The sequence below is a fragment of the Spinacia oleracea genome, chromosome 5 (assembly GCF_020520425.1).
Source record: "Spinacia oleracea cultivar Varoflay chromosome 5, BTI_SOV_V1, whole genome shotgun sequence".
NCBI classification, from domain to species: domain Eukaryota; kingdom Viridiplantae; phylum Streptophyta; class Magnoliopsida; order Caryophyllales; family Amaranthaceae; genus Spinacia; species Spinacia oleracea.
The window spans coordinates 97165941-97187661 of NC_079491.1; the positions used below are offsets into that span (position 1 = coordinate 97165941).

Genomic DNA, 21721 nt, shown 5'->3' on the forward strand with positions numbered 1-21721 from the left:
CCTTGCCATAGTTGGGTGCTCTGCTTTAGTGTGATTGACGAAGGCTAGGTTTGGAAATATCCAAAACAAATGAAAAGAGATCGGGGTCGATAGTTGGCAAGGAACTGGATCCTCCCCCAAAAAGGGGGGCGGCTGTGGTCGAACTCTAATTATGGAAAAAGTCAGGGCCCTTTTACCAAGTCTACCAGATAGAAGATGATAGAGGGCCAACTATCGTTGCGTTGCACAAGACGGTGCCCTCTCAATCATTGTTCGTAGCCAAATCTGATAATACGCTTCGGCGATGTTACCTACTAAATGAAAAGCCTGCTAGGTGATCGAAATCGCTCAGGTCACTGAGGACTCACTCACCTACTCCTTATCTATCTAAGAGTTTCCTCTATCTACTGAATTCAAAAGGCGACCCGCCGCGCCGGGCTATAAGATACAGCTGTTGTACTACTTGACTGGTAAGAAAGAGCTTCCGTAAGAATTGGAGTTATATTGTATGTACGATATAACCCTCTCTTCCGCTACTAGTGTTGCACAGAAAGGCCGACAGAAGCAACGTTTTTAGCGCGCTTTCAAAAGCGCTTAGCTTCTGCTAGCGGCGGGGCGGCAAGGCCATTAAGTTCAGTTGGAAACCTAAGCCAAGAAGGTACGAACGAAGTGACGGGCCCCTTTAGAGATAGGGGGGCGGCTTTCTTGTGGTAATAATTGAGAACATTTCTCTTCTTCTCTTAGCGTACACAGTTTGCTTGCATGCTGCCCTAGATCTCTCTTTCTTAGTTTCACGCTGGCCTGAATGAAAGTCAAGTCAGTCTTTTAGTAAGCGTATATAAGCAGCTGTTTCGTGTATAAGCAATTCTTTAGTGGTCGCACCGAAAGGTACGTACGGTAGAGGTTGGTTGAAGATGATGTTACGCAGCGTTCAGAACCAGCCTTGAAGTGAATGAATTAGAAGGAAGAAGTAAGAAAATGAGACGACTCTTTTTTGAACTATATCATAAACAGATCTTCTTCTCCACACCAATCACGAGTTTTTCTCCATTCCTCTCGTATATTGTCGTAACGCCCTTAATGCTAGGTTTTGAAAAAGACTTTTCATGTCATTTCCATTTAGGTCCGATTCGGATCCCTCTGTTGTTTCCTTTTCCTCCCGCACCTTTTCTTCGAAATGAGAAAGAAGATGGTACACTCGAATTGTATTATTTAAGTGCTTATTGCTTGCCAAAGATCCTACTTCTACAATTGGTAGGTCACCGGGTTATTCAAATAAGTCGTGTTTTCTGTAGTTTTCCCATGTTACAACTTCTGTACCAATTCGGCCAATCCGGAATGGATCGGTTAAACATTCTATTAGGGAGCCTGGTCTTGACTCTTCTGTGCGGTATTCATTCTTGTTTGGCTCTTGGAATCACATCCAGCAGTGGTTGGAACAGCTCGCAAAATTTAACCACTTCACCTACTTCATTGCCCTCAACCGTTTCTCGTACCTCTATTGAAACAGAATGGTTTCATGTTCTTTCATCGATTGGTTATTTTTCTTCGTTCGTATCTCTTTTTCCAATTTCGGTCTCGATTAGTTCACAAGATTGAATGGCCAATTCTCCTCCGGACCCTCGATTCGATTGTTTTCCAAGAATGTTGGTTGAGCCGAGTATGTAAGCCATGTATCTGGAAATAACTTCAAAGTCAAAGAGGGGCTTTCGGTTCTTTTCACCCTCTTTTGGTCTTGCAGCTATTAGGCTATTAAATCATTTGAATATAAAAAGTAGAAAAAAGTCTATTTTGAGCATGTTCATGTTCCTCTCGTACGTTCATGATATTGCTTTCACATCTTAAAAGCTCAAATAAATGAACTCTAATGGACTTAGCTTGCTCGTTTCATATCACGCTTGACAGCGCCTTGACTTCCGATTTGAGTATAGACCTTTGTCCTATTCTTTTTTGGCTATTGCCAGAGAAGACATCTATGTTATACCAGCAGACATGGCAAGAAAATCTTTCTTTTATAAAGAATGAGCCAAAGCCAAATGCTGACCTAAGAAGGACGCTTGCGGGAGAGTTTTGAGTTTCTCGACAGGTGAATGCTTTACCAAACTCGTATAGAACTCCTTTCATATGTATTGATTTCCGTTTATTACATGCTTGGTTTCCTAAACGATTTCTTCCCAGCACCCCCTGACCAAACAAAAAAGCGGAAAGCCAAGATCTCTATAAAGCGAAGTTTTTGGGATGCAATCAAGAAGCTTTTAACTATGAGATTCTTTCGGTATCTATCTAACAATCAAAGGCTGACCTTCCTGCTTGATTTCTCGATCCAATCTCGCACTTGGTCTGATCGCGCCGTAGATCAAGTTGTAACCGAAGTAGACCAAGAAAGGAGTATGACCAGGCACTCTCTTGGATCTCATGGTTTGGAGCAAGCTCAGCTTTCCTTTCACTTGGCACGAGACACCGTACGCTACACAGAAGAACACAAGATTTGTGAATGAATTTCACATATTGACATTTCCACATTAGAGTGATTCAATGGAGAAAGCAATGCCCTTGAGGAGAGCACTTCCAGCTGTGAAGATAGACTACTCACATATATTCTTTTTGAGTCTTTCGGAGAGGAATGTGATTCAACAAGCAATTCGTTCATACTCTTTCCTTTCCCCATATGATGATGCTCTGTCTCTATGGATTGAGATGAAAAAAACTTCCCTCTCCATAGTAGGATTCTCTATGCCCATACCTCTGACGAACCGAATCAAGCAGTCTGATCATCCTTGTACGTCCCCCTCTTATGTCAACCGTTGAAAGAGCATAATCCAGAACCCAGAAATGAACCATATCGATCCAAGGTTCCCAGTAAAGAGGGAAGGTTAAGCAGACCATAGGAAGAGCCTGATGAAGTCAATCAGAGAGGTACGTAGTCGCTAAAGCGAAGTTTTTGGATTTGTAATAGCTAAAGCTATGCTTTTGGAAAGAGAAAATAGAATAGCGATAGATCTTTATAAACTAACAAACGGAATAGAATCCGAGACCTACGATTTCAATTGAGTTAAGTCAATTGCCCCTTACCCGCTCGCCAGTTACACAGTATATCAGACACCCATACACGACTTCTAACATCGCCATTCAATATTTCTAGCACTGAACTCACTTAAGCCGAAAGCTGCTAAAGCAACATCGAGTGAGTACCATTACTGCCTAGCCCAAAGAGGAACCCGGCCCGAAATAGAAAGAAGGAATAGAACTCCGAGGCTTTGAAAAGAATATATGAGAAAGGAAAACTTCTTGTGAGCCGAATGAGTCTCATAGACATCTCTTTAGCATCCTAGCCCAAAGACTCCCATCATGGGTGAAAGCGCAATCACAACTGTCTCGTGCTTAAAGGGTTTCGGGGTACTTGCTTTATTTTATGTCTTTCCTTCTTCCCTTCCTCGCTCAGGAAAGCTGTCCAACCTACCTAAAATGGCTAACCAATCCAAAAACTTCGCTTTAGCGAGTAAACAAATGCTTCGCACTAAGCGAGTAAACAAAAGCAGAGCTTTAGCGAGTCAACTTCCTCTAGTTGAAGAGTAATAGGACGGTAAAGAGGAGCGGCCTCCGTGTTGGCAGAGGCCATTCAAGATATTCTGAGGCAGAGCAGTAGCACTGGAACTTTGGCGGCTAGCATTTCGACCTTTGGCAAGGCCAGAAGTCATCATTTCAACGGCAAACTCTATTCCCTTTTCCTATATCTCCGCTCTCGCTTCCGTACTCTTTTTCCTATCTGGGATATCTCATTTGATCTCAGCAAGCCGCTTCGCGCTCAAAGGGAGAACTAGAGCTTCAAAAGAAGGCGTAGCGAGGGTTGGTAGTGTGGCCAGAGGCCCAGTTCATCTGCACCTTCCCTTCTAACTTTTCTTAATTCTTCTAATCCTGCCTGCTATACCAAGAGAAAGAAGACGGCTACCTTCTCATTTTTCTCTGTCTTAGCTGGAGATAAAGTCGCTACATCCAGCTCATAGAGGACGCAATGACTCAGATTCGCTACTTATGCCTTTCTTTTCTACATGAGGTAGGAAGATAAGAGTAAGAAGAGAAGGCTAGGTCCCAGCCTATTCCACAAAACAAATTTGCTTTAGGCTTCTTGCCAATAGTGAGAAAAACCTTGCTTATCCATCTTGAGAAATAGAAAATATAGAAAGATAACTCGATCAATGTCTTCCGTCTTTTTCCGCTATAACCTTCAAGGAAGACAAGAGGAAGATGCAAAAAGGCAAGACAGATGATAAGATGATGCATCTTTGCGTCTTTTTGTCTGGATCTATATATAGAAATAGAAGCTCGAATTATAACTCCTTCTCCTTTTATCCTAGCGCTCTCAAGCTAAGGTAGGTGGATCCCACTCTAATAGCTCTGACTAAATGAAATACATGCATTAAGATACGAAGGCTTCTTATTCCACAACAACGAAATTTTTCATATACTAGGGGATTCGAGTCCATAACCATGGGTTCCAATCAGATCTTGTAGCACTTACCAATGAGGCCCTATCGATTAGTATTACACAGCTTAAATCAATTATAGACACTAATACAATTCGATCCGCTCTTCATAGACAAACTTGGGATTTGCGATCCCAGGTAAGATCGGGTCAGGATCATGGATCCTATTTCTATCTATATGAAGAAAAAATAATGTAACGTATGTAATCGCTAAAGCTCTTGGAGCTTTTGTTTACTCGCTAAAGCTATGCTTTTGGAATGAAAGAATTGATATATCATAGAATGAAAGGTATGAGAAAACTTTCTAAGGAAAAGCTTGCATTATAATTCTGATAAAAAGAAAGGATAGAAATAAAGCTCTTCTGCACAAAAAAGGGAAGACTGAACGATGCACTTTCCCAGCTGCATTCGACACATGTGCTCTAGCAGCTATATCTGACAACCACCTTCATCAGTGATCAAGAGCTTCTAGTACACCCACTTAACAATCCCGGCAGCTAATGAGCTAATCTAGCTCATAGCTACCAGCTTCTATCCTATCTAAAAGCTGTCTTTTGGAGTTATAGACATTCAATCCCGGAGATAGTCAAAATCAAATGCCCTTGTCCGTGCTAAATGAAAGGAATGAGATAGGCCGCTTACACACGCTTCAAGTCTTCTTTTGCTGATTCAATAGCACCAATTAGACTGAATAAGTCTTAGTGTGGTTAAGCCGGGGCCAGGGTCAGAAGTTCTTCCATCTCCGGAGATCAGGCAGAGCCTATACGCCTTCTTCCTTTGCTACAGCTAGCGGGTATTCATTCAAAAAGAATGCATTTACCTTTCTCCCCTGGGAGGAATAATTCAAATCTAGTTAGGGTGTCCTCGTAAAGTAAGGACAAGAGTTCTGCCATTCCTCTCCGCTCTGGCAACTCGAAGTCTAAGGTTCTGAAAGAAAAGCTTTTCTCACTCAAAGAGAAAAGACCAAATCGTCTCTTCTTTCAAAAGAGTTATCGCCTACCCCTATTACTACTATAGACTAGCAGCGGCAAGAGAGCTATTCTCTTCCCTTCTTCTTCACGTGAGACTTATAGCATTTAAAGATTGCAAGAGAGAAGGCTTCAATTGAGTGGTCACGCGAGATGGACTAACTATAGCATCTGTTTGGAGCAAGCCTGCGCTTTCAAATGTAACATATTTTTTTCGGCCTTACTTGTTGTTTAAGTAAGCAAGTAGAAACTACCTTCAAGAAAGCTGACAAAGAGCAGCTGAGCGAACTCGAGAGAATGATTTCTTTAATAGCGTAGGTTTGGTTGAGCCTAAGGTAGACGTCTTCCGATTAAGGAAAGAGAAAGATCCAATTTAATGTCCATCTGCCCTCGTTAGTTGATATCATGGAGTATAAGTTTTACCAGATTCGGGAGTTGGGATTGAGCTTTCTTTTCAGTAAAGCCTCGCATTACTAACGCTTAGAGAGCGCTCCCCCTCTTAAAGAAGGTAAGTTGAGAAGTAGAGGTAATTTTTTAATTGAATAATAACTTCTTTATTAGAGTTGCTTATATGGGAAGCTTCAGTTGGACTCATTCATAAGAATGTCAGTCCATCGACCTTGCTACAAGTATTGAACTCCTATGGCTTGCTTTACTCGCTCTTGCCCGCATGAAGGAGCTTTGCCTCTTTGCTTACCCTACTGCCTTTCAACATGAAAAATAAGCAAAAGAGTCTTTATATAAATAAAACCAACCCGATCTACGTATGTAATCGCTTAAGCGAAGCTTTTGTTGACTTGCTTAAGCATCGCTTATGGTAGTTGACTCGCTAAAGCTCGAAGTTAGATATAAGGTTCTTTTTTTTCATCGCTTTCATGGAGTTGCCGGAAGCAAGGAACCGTTGCTAAGATGCGACGCGCTTCTTTTTACCCGCTTTACTACTTCACTTTATTGTTGTACCCTCTCTTTGATTCTTGCTTGGCCCAAGCTCAATAGTTGCTGATGTAGAAAAAGTGTGTATGCGCTTGTGGAAACACCCTTAGTAAGGTGAATTTTCATAACTCAACTAAATTTCCCATTTCAATGGGTCCCCTTCTTTCCAGCGGGGGAAGAAAGAGAGAATCTTTCACTACAGCCTAAACTCGGATCGGAATGGAAGCTTTTTCTTAATTCAATAATAAGACATTGAGCCGTAGGACAGTAGAAATCTTAGAAGCTTGCCTGGCTTAGTAGCTTTTGATGCATTCCCTCAGCATCTTTCTTCATTTTCTATATGATTAAGACATGCAAGTCTTACTATGTTTTAAGTAAGAGAGGTAGTTGACTCCCTAAAGCTCGAAGTTGAGCTTAAGCGATCGGAGCGAAGTTTTTGGATCGATTTGAGCTGATTTCTTAATGGTTAACTCTCTGACCTGACCTGGGCATCTAACCTTAAAAGTCGAAAAGTAGCGAAGCATAAATTCTCGTAGATAATCAATTTTCTCGTTATTCGTGAAGGGGTCGCGGAAAGAATTGGGTTCGAGCCCCATAGCCCCGATGTGGCGAAAAAGACTGACTGATTCAACATAATGCCCGCATTAAGGTATAAAACTTGCCGTCTACTTTCAGGAAATGTTCGGAATAAGGAACTTACAATAGTTCAACGCCGCATTCTCCGAAATTTGAGAATGAAGAAAAGATCTATTAAGAAAAAGATTTATCCTAGAAAAAACCGTAACAGTTACATACAATTACAAACTACACGAAAGTTGTCCCTTTTTCATGGTAATTTACCCATCACAAAGATGCACAGAAGAACAAAACGAACTTCATATATCCCTTTTCTACTCAATCCAGAAACAAGATTGGACGTTATTCTGGTTCGTCTACATTTTTGTGAAACTATTCCTCAAGCAAGGCAGCCGATAAGTCATCGAAAAGTGTGTGTGAATAATGGAATAGTAAACATTCGTCATTTGAAAGTTTCCCACGGCGATATAATATCTTTTCAAGAAAATTACGCGAGAACCCGCGGTAAAGAAATAAGGAGATTTTTCTATATCAAAATATCAGTTGAAAAAATCATAGGCAAATTAAGGGTTCACCGGGTAAGAATGCGGAGAAGAAGCAAAACAGAATGGTTCCGCCGAGTAAGAATGTGGAGAAGAAGCAAAACGGAATGGTTCCGCCGACTCAAAACTAAGAAGAAATGCCGCCTACTACTAAAAGACAAAGACCAGTTTTTGCAAAAGTTACATTCTTCTATGCAAAAAGAAGACTTAAAAAGAACAAAGAAGTTTGGATCCGACGCTGAGCACAACAGAATGAAGAGGAATTTTGATCACTCCGTGACCTTATCGAAGAAGAGAAGGAAGAGAAGAATCAAAAGGATAGAACTACCTACTCATTATTCGGAGGTCAATCATAGAACACTAAAAGCTGTGGTATCTTATGGACCTAACATAGATCACATCCCTCACCACATAAGATTGAAAGATCCAAACCTTCCTCTTCGGAGCGGAAAGGGGCGTGGCCAAAACACATAAAGATCGGCGTAGTAGCTCATAGGGACATAACATATCTATCCGGATAGAGATAAGGACAGGGATCCATCTAGATAAAATATTGAACCGGTTTTCTTTTTTTTCTTGATTCTGATTGATTTTTTTTTACGACAAGTTTGAAATCTTAATGCAGGCAAGGTCAAATTCACTTAGAAGAACAAGTAAGGAAACTTTCTATTATTTCTGGGTCGGAGCGTAGACGGGCGAGCAGAGCCCAGGAAAGAGGGAAGCCCTCATAGAGCAGTCTTCTACTTCTAGTCGACTGCTGCCCTGAGAGAAGGTGGCCTCCCTCGGGAAACATGGCCCAATTTCTCTTCTTTCTTTTTGATTTCGGGTTTCTTTACAGAACGCAAAAAGGTGGGGAAGAAGCTAGCCGAACCCGGATAAGAAATTCTCGGCGTCGAGAGATCGTAAGTAACTCAGTGAATGCTCTCCAAGAAGGGCTTGGTTTGGAAGAAGGAAATGAAATATGAACAACCGCGCTGGTCGTACGTAATAGATCGACTTTCATGCTAGTTCTTACTCCAAACCAGCATGAAAGTTCCATTTCAGTGAAGGACGACGTACCATGATACTTTCTGTTTTGTCGAGCCCGGCTTTGGTCTCTGGTTTGATGGTTGTACGTGCTAAAAATCCGGTACATTCCGTTTTGTTTCCCATCCCAGTCTTTCGCAACACTTCAGGTTTACTTCTTTTGTTAGGTCTCGATTTTTCCGCCATGATCTTCCCAGTAGTTTATATAGGAGCTATAGCCGTTTCATTCCTATTCGTTGTTATGATGTTCCATATTCAAATAGCGGAGATTCACGAAGAAGTATTGCGCTATTTACCAGTGAGTGGTATTATTGGACTGATCTTTTGGTGGGAAATGTTCTTCATTTTAGATAATGAAACCATTCCATTACTACCAACCCAAAGAAATACGACCTCTCTGAGATATACGGTTTATGCCGGAAAGGTACGAAGTTGGACTAATTTGGAAACATTGGGCAATTTACTTTATACTTACTATTTTGTCTGGTTTTTGGTTTCTAGTCTTATTTTATTAGTAGCCATGATTGGGGCTATAGTACTGACTATGCATAGGACTACTAAGGTGAAAAGACAGGATGTATTCCGACGAAATGCTATTGATTCTAGAAGGACTATAATGAAGAGGACGACAGACCCACTCACGATCTACTAAAGGTATCGGAGATTGATTGGTTCGAATCCAATCCGTGAGATGGCAGTGATCTTTAGCCGGTCATGGCCATTAAACCTTTTTAAGTGAACTATAGAGTAAGGCTTTTCTGAGTCCCTTCGCCTAGCGGAAACCCCTGCTTTTCGGCCGTAATCCCGTGCCAAGGCATTCAATGGTAATGGATTATACCCTGAACCGGGAGCGGGCGAAGACATGCAGCTTTCATTTTCAAGGTACACAGTCACGTGCTGAGCAAAGAGGTATATATCATACTCATTTATACGCGCAAGGTGCGGCATCAGCCGGAACGCGGAGAGGATTTCCCTCAAACAAAGATGGGCGTGTCAGGAAACAATGTGAAGTCACCCCGTCCAGGGAGCTGTTGACTAATGACCTAAAAAATGCGTGACGTTTGGGAAGCATGAGCCCCGTACCGACTCATTGGGATCCTAAGCATACAGACCCAAGGGATGGTTTTCATACCGTCCACTGTCGTCACTTCAACTTGGCATTGGACTCAAGCCGGCCTCTAGTGATTGACTATCGAACCTTCAGGTCCCCACACTGAGGTTATACGCCAAAGATAGAAGACTCTGCTTGCGCAGCTTGGATACTTTTTCAAGGTAGGTAAGCGGGTGAACTCCCTCGTCCCTGGACCTAGACAGGTAATGTATCGTGCCAAAATCAATGATAGCCCCAGCTCTACCTGCAGGTCCAGAGATTTCCCCACAAGGCAAAGGACCGCCCGCATGGGATGCGTACCGTTGTTACGATTGGCCGTTCGAAGTCTTATCCGGTACAACTAATAAGAACCACCAGGCAACGTGAATCTCACTCTATCATAAACAAAAAGCTGTTAAGCGAAACCTCACGTCCCCTCCGCAGAAAGGAAAGGAAAAGTTTATCCGCTCATAATGATTGTAGAGTATTTTCGGGTTGGAGGTCTAATAGTAGTCACATCAAGTCCCCCCCCTCTTACTCAGGGAGGAATACTTAACATTATCCATGAAAGAAAGCTTTGAAGAATGCAATTTTTTCATGGGTAAGAAGGATAGAGAGCCTCCGCCTGCGTTTTCAGATATGAGTGAGTGAGCGCTTTTTCTGCTATGAATGAATGACCTCTCTATTTCTTTTCAAGCTTGCTCTTCGGCCTATCGCTTTCTTCTATGAAAAGGTTCTTCCGTAATCACTACATCCATTCTTCTTTCATTCCTATGAAAAGAGAACTAGACCTTTCTTTTCATCATTCAAATCTGTCATTCAATCGCAGTGCGGTGCTCTCAAAAAGCTCAACCTCCTTTCGTAAAAACTTCCCTGGTATGCCCTTCCCGAAGAATAGAATCTCAATCTCTCTTAAGCCCTCTCCACGAAAGCTTGACTGCCCGGCCTTCCCCAATTATCATTACCTTGAACAGCCTCACCTCCCATCACACACAAGGAGAGCAGACTTTGAAAGGTATCTATGGGCTCAAGCAGTCTCCCAGGGCCTGGTCGGAAACGGAGGCCCGAGTAGAACTCCTTTGCTCAATAATGATATGGAAAAAAAATCCCGGAAAAAGAGAGCTCTTAAGATATTTGAAAGGTACTAGCGACGAAGTCCAAACAGGATACCAGCAGAGTCCGACATCCTACGAATCGTTTACACCGCAGCACACACTTCTCACTCACTCTCTTATAAATAAGACTAGAGGTTGAAGTAGAAGGCTCAGAGACTACCGACTCAAACTTAGACTTGGATTCTTGTCGAATATAAGCTTTGAGCTTAAGAATAAAGACAAGTATAGCTTAACTAAGATGTGGGCCTTCTCATCTTTCCGCTCTCTCAGAGATCGATGGAAAGCTTTTTTCGCTATAGAAGAGCATGGATCATCTGCTTAAAGAAAGAGGATAAGGAAGCGAAACCTCTGTGTGAAACCCCCAATAAAGTCAGAGATGTCCATTCCAAAAGCTTCGCTTAAGCGAGTACATCAACCAACATAAATTTGTTATATGTAAAGCTTCAACTCTTCCCTTTCTGAAAAAGTTATGGCGCGGGTGCCTTTGAATTAAGACTTCCCTCCGCCCATTAGATCCGGACCGCCGGTGAATTTGTCAGATAGAAAGATCTTTTAGAAACCGAATCAATTGCTTGGCGCCCCTTAGCCTGTTGTTTGGCTAAAAAGACTCCCATGAGTTGTTTATAATGGGTCAAACTATCCCCGGGTACTGGAGTCATATAGCGGCGGCCATAACCTTTTCTTCATTGGTTCATGTTGTGCTTCCCGACAAACTCCTTTTTTCGAAAGAAATGAAAGCTTATGCTCTTTCCAAAAACTTCGCTCCGATCGCTTCATTCTTAATGCTTCGCACTAAGCGTGTAAACAAAAGCATAGCTTTCGCTATTACATCCGAAAGCTTCGCTTAAGCTCAACTTCGAGCTTTAGGTTGTTTACATGCTTAAGCTCCAAGAGCTTTAGCGATTACATACGTAGCTCTTTCTCATCGAACCCTTGTTTCCCCCCTCCTCGGGTAAACATAATTGACTAATTCTTAGATTTGGAGAGAGGAGATCATTGACTAACCAATCCATGGGTCATTATACTCCGCGGATTAATGCGAAAGAAGCGGGGAATTTTTGGACTTTCACATCCCACAAATAGAGGAAGGGACCCCACCCCGATAGTATTGAAAGACCGACGCGCGCAGTGGAATTAGTAATAGGGCATAGTGGAACTAGGAATAGCTGTAGGAAAGGGATTCCTTCGTCGGGAGAGCTGGCACTAACTAATAAAGAAAGGATAGTAGGCTTGCTCCGCCCTATTACTCCTGCCCTACAAGCCGCCGCTCGAACGAATCTTTTTTCGCCGGGAAGCAGAATGCTCTGTAATTGAAGCTGAAGATAAAGAGCCAGTCTCGGCTTTCTTCCGCCGAACCGAACGAAGACAGTTTCTCTCCCCTCTCTATTGCACTGATCTCTTCTCTTTCTTCATTCAGGAAAGGTGAAAGAGAGGCAATTCTCATTGTTTTGGTGCCGCCTAAAGGTTCTGTTTCTGTTCTTGATTTGGTTGTAAAGAACCTAACTTAAACAATTCTTCTTTTTTTTCTTAGCCTATATTTTATTTTCGTGCTAGAGTGCGCTAGTGCTTTAGTTTTCTCGCTTGGATAAAGACCTACAAGAACTGGAGAGGTTGACTCCTAATGTTGTTTATGAGGCTTTTCTGCGCTTCTTTGGGAGTGGGATCCCGGCTCGTTGCTGCCTACCTTGATTCATGGGGCAGGGAGCCGCGAGGGATCTTTTTTTATATAAAAAGAATCTGGGTTTTGTTACGAGTTCAGCCCTGTCAGTGCTCTCAGAAACAGGAGCAATTAGTGCTAAATAGACAAGAACTAAGTCAATCTCCACTTACTTAATCGAGCGGAGTGGACGGACCAGGCTTTAGGGAAGGGTATAGAGGGGAAGTATAAGTGCGGACGGTAGGGTGGTCTATGATCAGAAGATCCTTGGAAGTGCGGCTGTATAGATGTCAGGCGGTTTGGTTTCGCCTCTCAAAACTCATTTGACTGAACTAGGGCGACCGGCCGCAGCAAGGGAAGAGAGGCTTGTTCCATGTTAGCAGCTCGTCTTTTTTTCTATTTTGACCTTCCGGTCTAACGAAATGTTCAGGTCTTTGTGTGCGTGACGCCTAGCTACAAACTCTATATGATTCAGCAGGTGCCACACAGCTTTATGCATCAGCGGCATATTCGCTCTAGACGAATCAAGATGTACCTCCGTGAAACCGTCTAAACTTCCAAGGATTGGAAGATCAAACCGCGCTTCGAGTGTGTTAGGGGTTTTTATCCTGTGGCACCGACCGGGGACTTACAAGGTGGACGAAAGTAAACAAGCGAAGGCCAGAAGGGGCGGTTCCGTATGAATCGAGGGATCGGGTTCAAAGGGTGTAAGAGGCTTTTTTCTATTGGGACCGTCCACAGGGAGCCGGCGGGGGGCCCCTCTTTTCACGGAAGTTCCATTCAATTTCTATCTAGATTCGTTGGATAGAGCCTTCGAAATCCACTTTCCCACCTTTCTATATGCTCGTTTTGGTTCTCAGATCTTCGTTCCGGGGCGGATCGAAGGATTTTTCTGTACCAAACTTTCTCAACCAAAGGTTCTCGTGGGAGGTCCTGAAATTATAGAAATGGAAAGGCTTCTTACCTGCGACCTACTTCTGCCGGAGGTTAACTCCCCTCGGGGTATGATCGGAAATACCAGGCCCAGTGAAGTCTGCTTCAGAGTTCGGGAAAGTGGCAAGCCTACTGTCATTAACCAACACTCTGTGAAGCTTCCTGGCAATAATCCGCTCACTATCTCTGCGGTTGGGAAAAGTGTAGAGCGGGCCCTTAAAAGGTATGAAGTCGCTAAAGCGAAGTTTTTGGGAGGTCACCCGAATCTATATCTAAGAAGCATTGGTGGAGGTCAGTATTATGACTTCTCCCACCCCCACTCATCTCTTCCTCATGGAATCAAGAATAATTGAAATCTCTCATAACAAATCCCAGCTTGTCACTACACTGCTCAGTCTCTTCAAATCCGCCCAGAAATCTCCTTTCTGTTTTGATTTTCTTTCGGGATTGGTTGCATTGGTTGTTCGAGATCTACTTCACTGGCGGATAAATGCCTTGCCTCAGCTAGCACAAGGGAGACCAAGAGAGATGGCAACTCGACCTGGACACTTTTGCCTATCCGAATCGAATTTCCTTGAAATTTGCAAACCAAGCTACTTGAAAGAGTATCACGCCCCTCAAGGCCAGATTAGTGGCAAAATCACCCAACTTCATGGTATTAACTACGAGAAGACATTCAGTCCCGTAGGCAAACCTGTGACAATTTGAACCGTTCTCTCGTGTCTCACCGGAGCCTCTCTCCGAGAGGGGAGGAAAAGAATAGCAAGTCTAGTTTATCATGCATCAATATTAGCGGGGATGTTCTCCCCTCAGTCCCATGCGTTCTCCCTCCGACATCTCATTCGAGATGGGATGGCTTATCAGTGAATCTATAAATCCCTCCCCCAACAACTGATGGCATTAGCACGAAGCAAAGACATAGAGGGGCTAGCGTGCAGAGCAATAGTAAGCTACTTCACTCGAGAAGAAGAAAGACGCTCTCGCTCGACTCAGATAATGATGAAGCTCGAGCTCATCTCTTGCCAAGCTAGCTCCGATGCTACTGCTCAGCTCAGCTCTGAGACTTCAAGAACAGTACTTTATTGATTCACAGGCCTTCCATAAGCATAGCTTTAGCGTGTAAACAAAAGCTCCATAAGCGACTTCATACCAAGTAGCGATTACATATCAAAAACTTCGCTTAAGCGACTACGTTCCGAAAGCTTCGCTTAAGCGACTTCTTACCTCTTGCTGGTTGGCTCTTAGTCAAAAATGAAATTGATTCTAACAATTTCTTCCCTTACTGAAAGAATATTCCCGTCTTGCTTGACTCGAGTGCTAGCTTTCTTCTTCTGTCAGAGACGGATCCGGAGCTAGCGGTGACCGGCCAGTAGGCACTCTTTGTTCGGAGCTTTCTCGATGCTACTTGAAAAGAACATATGCGAAAAAGCAGGATAAGAAAAAAGGAAGATTTCGTTCTTTCGATCTTTCACTCAAGTACACCCCAACCTAATCTCGACTCGGAAAGCGAAACCTGAGCAATTCACTAAGAAAGTGACAGCCTTTAGCCAAAGAGGAAGTCCGCGGTCAAATCTGGTAAATATAGAAATAGAAAGAGGGCCTGTGACCTCAATATTCGAAAAAAAGATCTTTTCCCAAAAGAAGACTCATAGCTGGCATAGCCGTAAAGTCAACCGAGAATAGTCAGCTCTAAGTCAGCCCAGAAGAGAGCTTAGACAGCGGTTACACCTGAGGAGTTTGTTTCCCCGACGAGGCGAAGACCCGGAAAAGGGGAGCCTAAAACTATCACTCAACCTATCATACATAAAAGTGCAGTGTCCTGCCACTTCGGGTGCTTCAGCTCCTTAGATAAGAATGTTTGTTTAGTTTAGGAAGAGGTATGTAATCGCTAAAGCGATGCTTTTGGAAAGAGTTGACATGAAGACCATAGGAGCTTTCTTTAAGGGATTGATCCTCCTCAGTTCTATAAAAGTGGAAGATCTTTAGGTTAGTTCTTCTCTTATCTTTTCGGATATAACAAAGTACTTACTTTATTAGATTCGAGTGGAATGTAATTCAAAAAATGTGAATTCGAAAAACATAAGAAAAACGAAAAGTTCTGTTAGGTTCTTAGTTGCTTTTCGTCTCCTTCGCCTCTTTCATTTTCTAAAGTTTTCTTTGACTTTAGCTTTTCGTCTCCTTAATAGCTGGAAGTTCTCCAAAAGTGTGAAAAGCTGGAGGACTTTGTACCATCCATTCTAGTGTGGTTGAATTATCTTCAACAGCCCAAGGACTTGGAGCACATCTTTTGTTCTTTCCACTGCTTAAAGTGATTGTTACGACCACGAAGAAACAACAAATCCCAACTACAGAGATATAAGAGCCAAAACTGCTAAGGGCATTCCACCCTGCGTAAGCATCTGGATAATCGGGAATGCGACGTGGCATACCCGAAAGCCCTAAAAAATGCATGGGGAAGAAGGTAAGATTAACCCCGAAAAAAGTGATCCAAAAATGGATTTGACCTAAAGTTTCGGGGTATGTTCGACCAAAGATTTTGCCCACCCAATAGTAAAATCCTGCAAATAAAGCAAAAACGGCTCCCATAGAAAGTACATAATGGAAATGTGCAACCACATAATAAGTGTCATGTAGAGCAATGTCTATCCCAGAATTAGCCAGGACTATTCCAGTGAGTCCTCCTACGGTGAACAAAAAGATGAACCCTACAGCAAATAACATGGGTGTTTTGTATTGTATAGAACCCCCCCACATGGTAGCGATCCAACTAAAGATTTTAATTCCAGTGGGAACCGCTATGATCATGGTAGCTGCGGTGAAGTAAGCACGGGTATCAACGTCTAAGCCCACAGTAAACATATGATGAGCCCAAACAAGAAATCCAAGAACACCTATACTGATCATGGCATAAACCATGCCTAGATACCCGAAGACCGGTTTTCCGGAAAAAGTAGAAACGATATGACTTATGATACCGAATCCAGGCAGAATGAGAATATAGACCTCTGGATGACCGAAAAACCAAAAAAGATGCTGATATAATATGGGGTCTCCCCCCCCAGCGGGATCAAAAAAGGTTGTATTAAAGTTTCGATCGGTTAATAACATGGTAATTGCCCCCGCCAGTACCGGAAGTGATAATAAAAGTAGGAATGCTGTTACTAGAACGGACCACACAAATAAGGGTAATCTATGCATAGTCATTCCAGGTCCACGCATGTTGAAGATAGTTGTTATAAAATTGATAGAACCTAAAATGGATGAAATACCAGATAGATGAAGACTAAAAATGGCTAAATCAACAGCTCCTCCAGAATGGCTGGTAATACCACTTAAGGGCGGATAGACCGTCCACCCAGTCCCGCTACCCACTTCTACTAAGGCGGAGCTTAATAGGAGCAAGAGACTTGGGGGTAACAACCAGAATGAAATATTATTTAATCGTGGAAATGCCATGTCAGGTGCACCTATCAGAATTGGAACAAACCAATTCCCAAATCCGCCTATCATCGCAGGCATAACCATAAAAAAGATCATTAAAAAAGCGTGAGCCGTTATTAAAACATTATAAAGTTGATGATTTCCACCAAGAATTTGGTCGCCGGGTCGTGCTAATTCCATACGAATCAGTACTGAAAAGCATGTGCCCATCACTCCAGCAATGGCACCGAAGATGAAATAGAGAGTCCCTATATCCTTGTGGTTAGTAGAGAACAGCCATCGAACCAGATTTGTCATAAAAAAAATGGATATTTTTTCATTTACTGTTCGGACAGACACATCGGAAACTGGCCTATCCCGAAGATACTTGGAAAGCGTCCCGGTGTCCTCTGAACTGAGTTTTCCTTTTTTTGATGTGAGTGAGGTTTTGCCCCACAAATTACATTCCATGGGAATTGCTACTCACTTAATACTAAAGATATCCTACAAAAGAAAATTGATGCTACCCTCCAAAAGCTTCGCTTAAGCTCAAAAGCTCGAAGAGCTTTAGGTTGTTTACATGCTTAAGCTTCGCATAAGCGATTTCATACCAAAAGCTCCAAGAGCTTTAGCTACTTCATACGAATCCTTTTATATATTTTACCTTCTGCCCCATTCGCAACAAGATCCCGAATGTAGTCATTGAGCTTTTGGGTTCGGTAAGGTGGGTTCTTGGACATAGTGTCCGTCAAAAAGACATCCACCTCCCTCCGAATCTCCAAGAGCGTCAAAGATTTAGTGGGCTGGCAATCAAAAACTAGTTGGGCTATCTCCTCCTGCTTTATCTTAGCATTCTTATACTGGAGGCCCAGTGTTTTATCTTGCCTCAGGTCCTTCATTTTCTTCTGGTTCGGGTTGATCGCATGTCATAGGAATAACCGGAGTCTCTCTCTGGGGTCCTGGTAGGTGGTTAATCCCGCCAGAGGACGAAGAAGAACCAAAATATGGATCGGTGATGTCTTAAATCCCCCCTACGAGTATATAGCCCAGCTGAAGTGTTAGTCTATATCCTACCAGATATATCACCGCAGATAGGACAACCTGGAGGCTCACGGGGAGCCTCTTAAACCCACAATAGAGAACAAGTAACGCATAGTATAAACAGGAAATTATACTTTAGAATAAAGCAGCTCTGGCTGAAGCAATTGTAGCAGCTCCGGCACCTATTGATTTTGCACCTTCTAACATAACAGACTAGAGAATTTCTTTTCCTAACGCTTTTTCATTCACGATTTTATGTTCATCATTTCTTCTTTCGCACCTTCCAAAAGCTTCGCTTAAGCGACTTCATACCTTATACTCCATATCTAAATTTGAGTGAGGGAAAGACAGGGGTTTGGTTATCGTCAACGAGCCTCCCAGAAAAAGCTTAGAGATAAGTGCAAGTGTATTTCGCTTGCTGAAAGGTACGCACCTGTTATGTTCACCATTCCTAGGGATGCTGGCTTCAGGTGGTTACCTCAATGGTTGTCTTCTCCTGTTAGGAGTGTGACTTCTGTCAAGAGTCGCAAGTTATGGACCCCCCTACTCCGCATGGAGTGGGATATATTCTCTCTATGCGTGTGGGATCGAGCCATCTTTTTGTTTAGGTATGACTCCAATTTATATCTCGCCTTTGGCCATTTAAGCATGAATTAGTCGAGTGGGCAGTCAACTTCTTAACTCCACTGTTCGCTTTTTTCTTATTTCCTCGTATCATCTACCCGGTGAGATGGATCCTGACGATGTAAACTTTCCATGGTCAATGTATACTCAGGTTACAAACCGGGAATCAGTTTACTGTCGTGCAGCTGCTGCTCAAGCAGGCATTTTCGAGTCTAAAATCCTGTAGGAAAGTAGCCGACGAGATCAAAGGGTTATCCGATGATCAGTTGTTGAGTCGATTCCCATTGGGAAGACTGGGCTTTAAGGATGGGGGGTCTGGTAAGCTAAGGTATCTCCCGAACGCATTCAAGCAAGCTCTTATGCGTCCGGCCCATGATTGGTGTATGGCCGGTTTAAGGCGTATACCCACGGCCTAATAAATAGATAGAAAGCGGAACTTTTCACCAAACTATGTAGTCGCTTATTAGAAGCTTTTGTTGACTTGCTTAAGCGAAGCTTATGGACAGAACTTTGGAACTTTTAGAATATCGGCTTTGTTGCTTGCTCTTCACACGCCGCTGCTTTGTTAACAACAACCAGCCGAGCCGTTGAGACTCTCTTTCTCAAGCCAGCAGAGAGGGAGAAAAGTGTTCAAGATCGACTGCTAAAAGGTGCGCATTGAATGGCTCCCCTTAACTGGAGGACATTCATATTCAATTGTTCCTGAGCTTGCTAAAGGGTCAAGTTCAAAAAGGAAATCCTGGCGCACTATTAAGCGTTGCGGGTGAGCAACCCATCATTGAAAGGTCAAAAAGGGCTTTTTTTGCTTGTTCATCTTGTGATTGAAGCCTCTTCGTCTTTCGATCGCATGGGCATGACGAACTAAAGTAACCTATGTCGTCAGTTCTCTTTCTGTTTTTACGAATCCCAATGGAAAGAAGCCCTCGCTAAGGCGGGATGGATTGCAGCTCGGTTGAGCAGCCGGGATTGGGGGCAGGGAAGGAATAGACCAAATTCTAGAGCTTTAAGCTAGCTTTGAAACAAACGAGGCAGATACACGAAGTTAGATCAAAAGCAAGCGAGCAAGGTGGGTGGGAATAGATTGTAAGTTGTACTAATTCTTTTGCCATGGGATGGGGTAAGGGCAGCTAAAGTAAGCTATTCAGAAAGCTGGCTATTCGACCGTGTTACATCAGTTTCTAGTTCATAGATAGGGCTCCTGAGCTCCGAGGGAACGAACCGTGTTCAGAACCAAGCGATCGGATGAGTATAGGAAGGGCGATTAATCAACTTGTTCAGGGCTTCGACTGGGGCCGATATATGGGAATTTTGGACTTAGGGTCTAACAAAAGAAGAAAGAACTATGCCACGTAGACGGGCGGAAATCTCCTTTGGAAGGTTCGAGAACTTCACTCTAGGGCGATTCCAACCTCGAACATCGGGTTTCCTCTCTTTATTCAATAGAACAGTGGCCAATCTAGCGAAATCATCAATAGGTCTTCGACCTACCCCTATAGAGAAGATCTATATATCAAAGATCTTCAAATCCCTCTACAACGGGAAAGCAGTTCCACCTAGGACTGCCGAAAGCATGGACGGAAACTCCTACTGGCATTCCTCGTTACTTGACTTAAACGCAATCCTAAGTGTTGTTCTACTTGATATTTTTTTTATACAGAACGGAGAAAGAGAGTGGAGTTCGGTTTCCTAAATAGAAATGGAAGTAGAAGAGGCCCCTTTATTCTATCTTTAGTCGACACCCGCCGAAGCATAGTAGTATCCAGTATATGGATTGAAAAGAATAGTTAGTAACTAGAAACCAAAGGAACGGAAGGCTGTCTGCTTGCACCTGTCAAGTTAAAGGATCTTTTTTCTTAGCCTCCCTGATCTGTTTACTTAAATCTTTCTTAGCTAACGCCACCTTTGTCAAACAGCAAGCTGTAGATCTACAGGGTTGGTTGCTTCCAACAAAGCTAGTTCCTATTCGAGCTTTTCTATTCTCTAGGCCAAGATGTTTCTTTTCCAGGAGAACTTTTCTAGGCGCCGTTCTTGGCTAGGCTAACTCTTATAGATAGAAAGATAGAACGCAGACGAGTATCAAACTCTTAAATACTCTAATTTGTCTCCTCTTTGCCGTGGGCCTTCCAGGATCACTTTTGGAGCTCGCAACGTTGAGTTTGATTCCCAGTTGATCCTTAATAATCCATATGAAGTTAGGTTAGCTACTTCCCTCAGTGGGGATAAGGAATTTCAGAATAGAAAACCCGAATGAAATGGGATTTTTCCTAAGGCGAATGAAGAGGGCGCTCTTTAGACGGGGCGGGTTTAGGGTAATGTTGGGAGTCGTAGCTTCTCTAGTGTTACAGCTTTCCGGCGGCTTAGAAAGGACCTGCTTTCCAGGCGCTGGTCCAAAGCGTGTCAAAGAAACCTCAGATCTATGACCTCCCAAAGGCGGGTCGATTAGTGAAAGCATCTCGTGAACAAACAAAAGGGCTTACCTCGTACTACGTCGCTAAAGCGAAGCTTTTGGTATGAAGTCGCTTATGCGAAGCTTAAGCATGTAAACAACCTAAAGCTCGAAGTTGAGCTTAAGCGAAGCTTTCGGATTTGTTGATAAAAAATTATGTTTGTTTGCTCCGAAATTATATGGTCTCAAACAAGCTCCTCGGGCTTGGTATCAAAGGTTTGCTAATTTTTTGTTGAAGATGGGTTTTGTCATTGCAAAAAGTGATACGTCGCTTTTTACTTATCGTCATGGCAATGATATGGCATACTTGCTTCTCTATGTTGATGATATTATTTTGGCTACTTCCTCTGACGGGTTGCGCGAAAGGATGATCGCTCAGTGAAAATCTGAGTTTCCTATGTCGGATTTGGGGCCGTTGAGTTATTTTTGGGGCATCTCTGTGACTCGTACACCATCTCATATGCTTCTTTCTCAACACAGGAAATTCTTGAACGCGCAGGTATGGGTGATTGTAAACCTGCAGCTACTCCTGTGGAAGCTAAGTCTAAGCTTAGCGCGAATTCGGGTCCTCCAGTGAATGATCCCACCAAGTATCGCAGCCTTGCAGGTGCTCTTCAGTACCTCACTTTGACTCGCCCTGATATTGCGTATGCGGTACAGCAGGTTTGTTTATGCACGATCCCAGGGAGCCACATTATAGTTCACTGCAACGTATACTGCGTTACATTCAGGGAACCATTGATCATGGGTTACATTTATATCCGTCTGCTACTACACGGTTGATTACTTATACTGACGCAGATTGGGCGGGTTGTCCAGACACTCGTCGTTCGACTTCCGGTTATTGTTGTTTTTGGGGTGATAATCTTATTTCCTGGTCGTCGAAG

General features: G+C 43.1%; 3 protein-coding genes across 3 annotated transcripts; all 3 read left to right on the plus strand.

The window, feature by feature from the left end:
* The first annotated feature begins 175 nt into the window (after window positions 1–175).
* LOC130460643 (putative cytochrome c biogenesis ccmB-like mitochondrial protein) lies at window positions 176–4722 on the plus strand. The gene has a single exon (XM_056827987.1). The coding sequence runs from the start codon at window positions 958–960 to the stop codon at window positions 1576–1578; it is 621 nt and encodes a 206-aa protein (XP_056683965.1). The 5' UTR covers window positions 176–957; the 3' UTR covers window positions 1579–4722.
* A 2233-nt stretch (window positions 4723–6955) lies between these two features.
* On the plus strand, window positions 6956–8304 carry LOC130461973 (ribosomal protein S4, mitochondrial). Its single transcript, XM_056830290.1, has one exon. It carries the CDS (start codon window positions 7000–7002, stop codon window positions 7954–7956), a length of 957 nt encoding a protein of 318 aa, XP_056686268.1. The 5' UTR covers window positions 6956–6999; the 3' UTR covers window positions 7957–8304.
* A 233-nt stretch (window positions 8305–8537) lies between these two features.
* Window positions 8538–10536, plus strand: LOC130461974 (NADH-ubiquinone oxidoreductase chain 6). Its single transcript, XM_056830291.1, has one exon. It carries the CDS (start codon window positions 8543–8545, stop codon window positions 9158–9160), a length of 618 nt encoding a protein of 205 aa, XP_056686269.1. The 5' UTR covers window positions 8538–8542; the 3' UTR covers window positions 9161–10536.
* Window positions 10537–21721: the final 11185 nt, after the last annotated feature.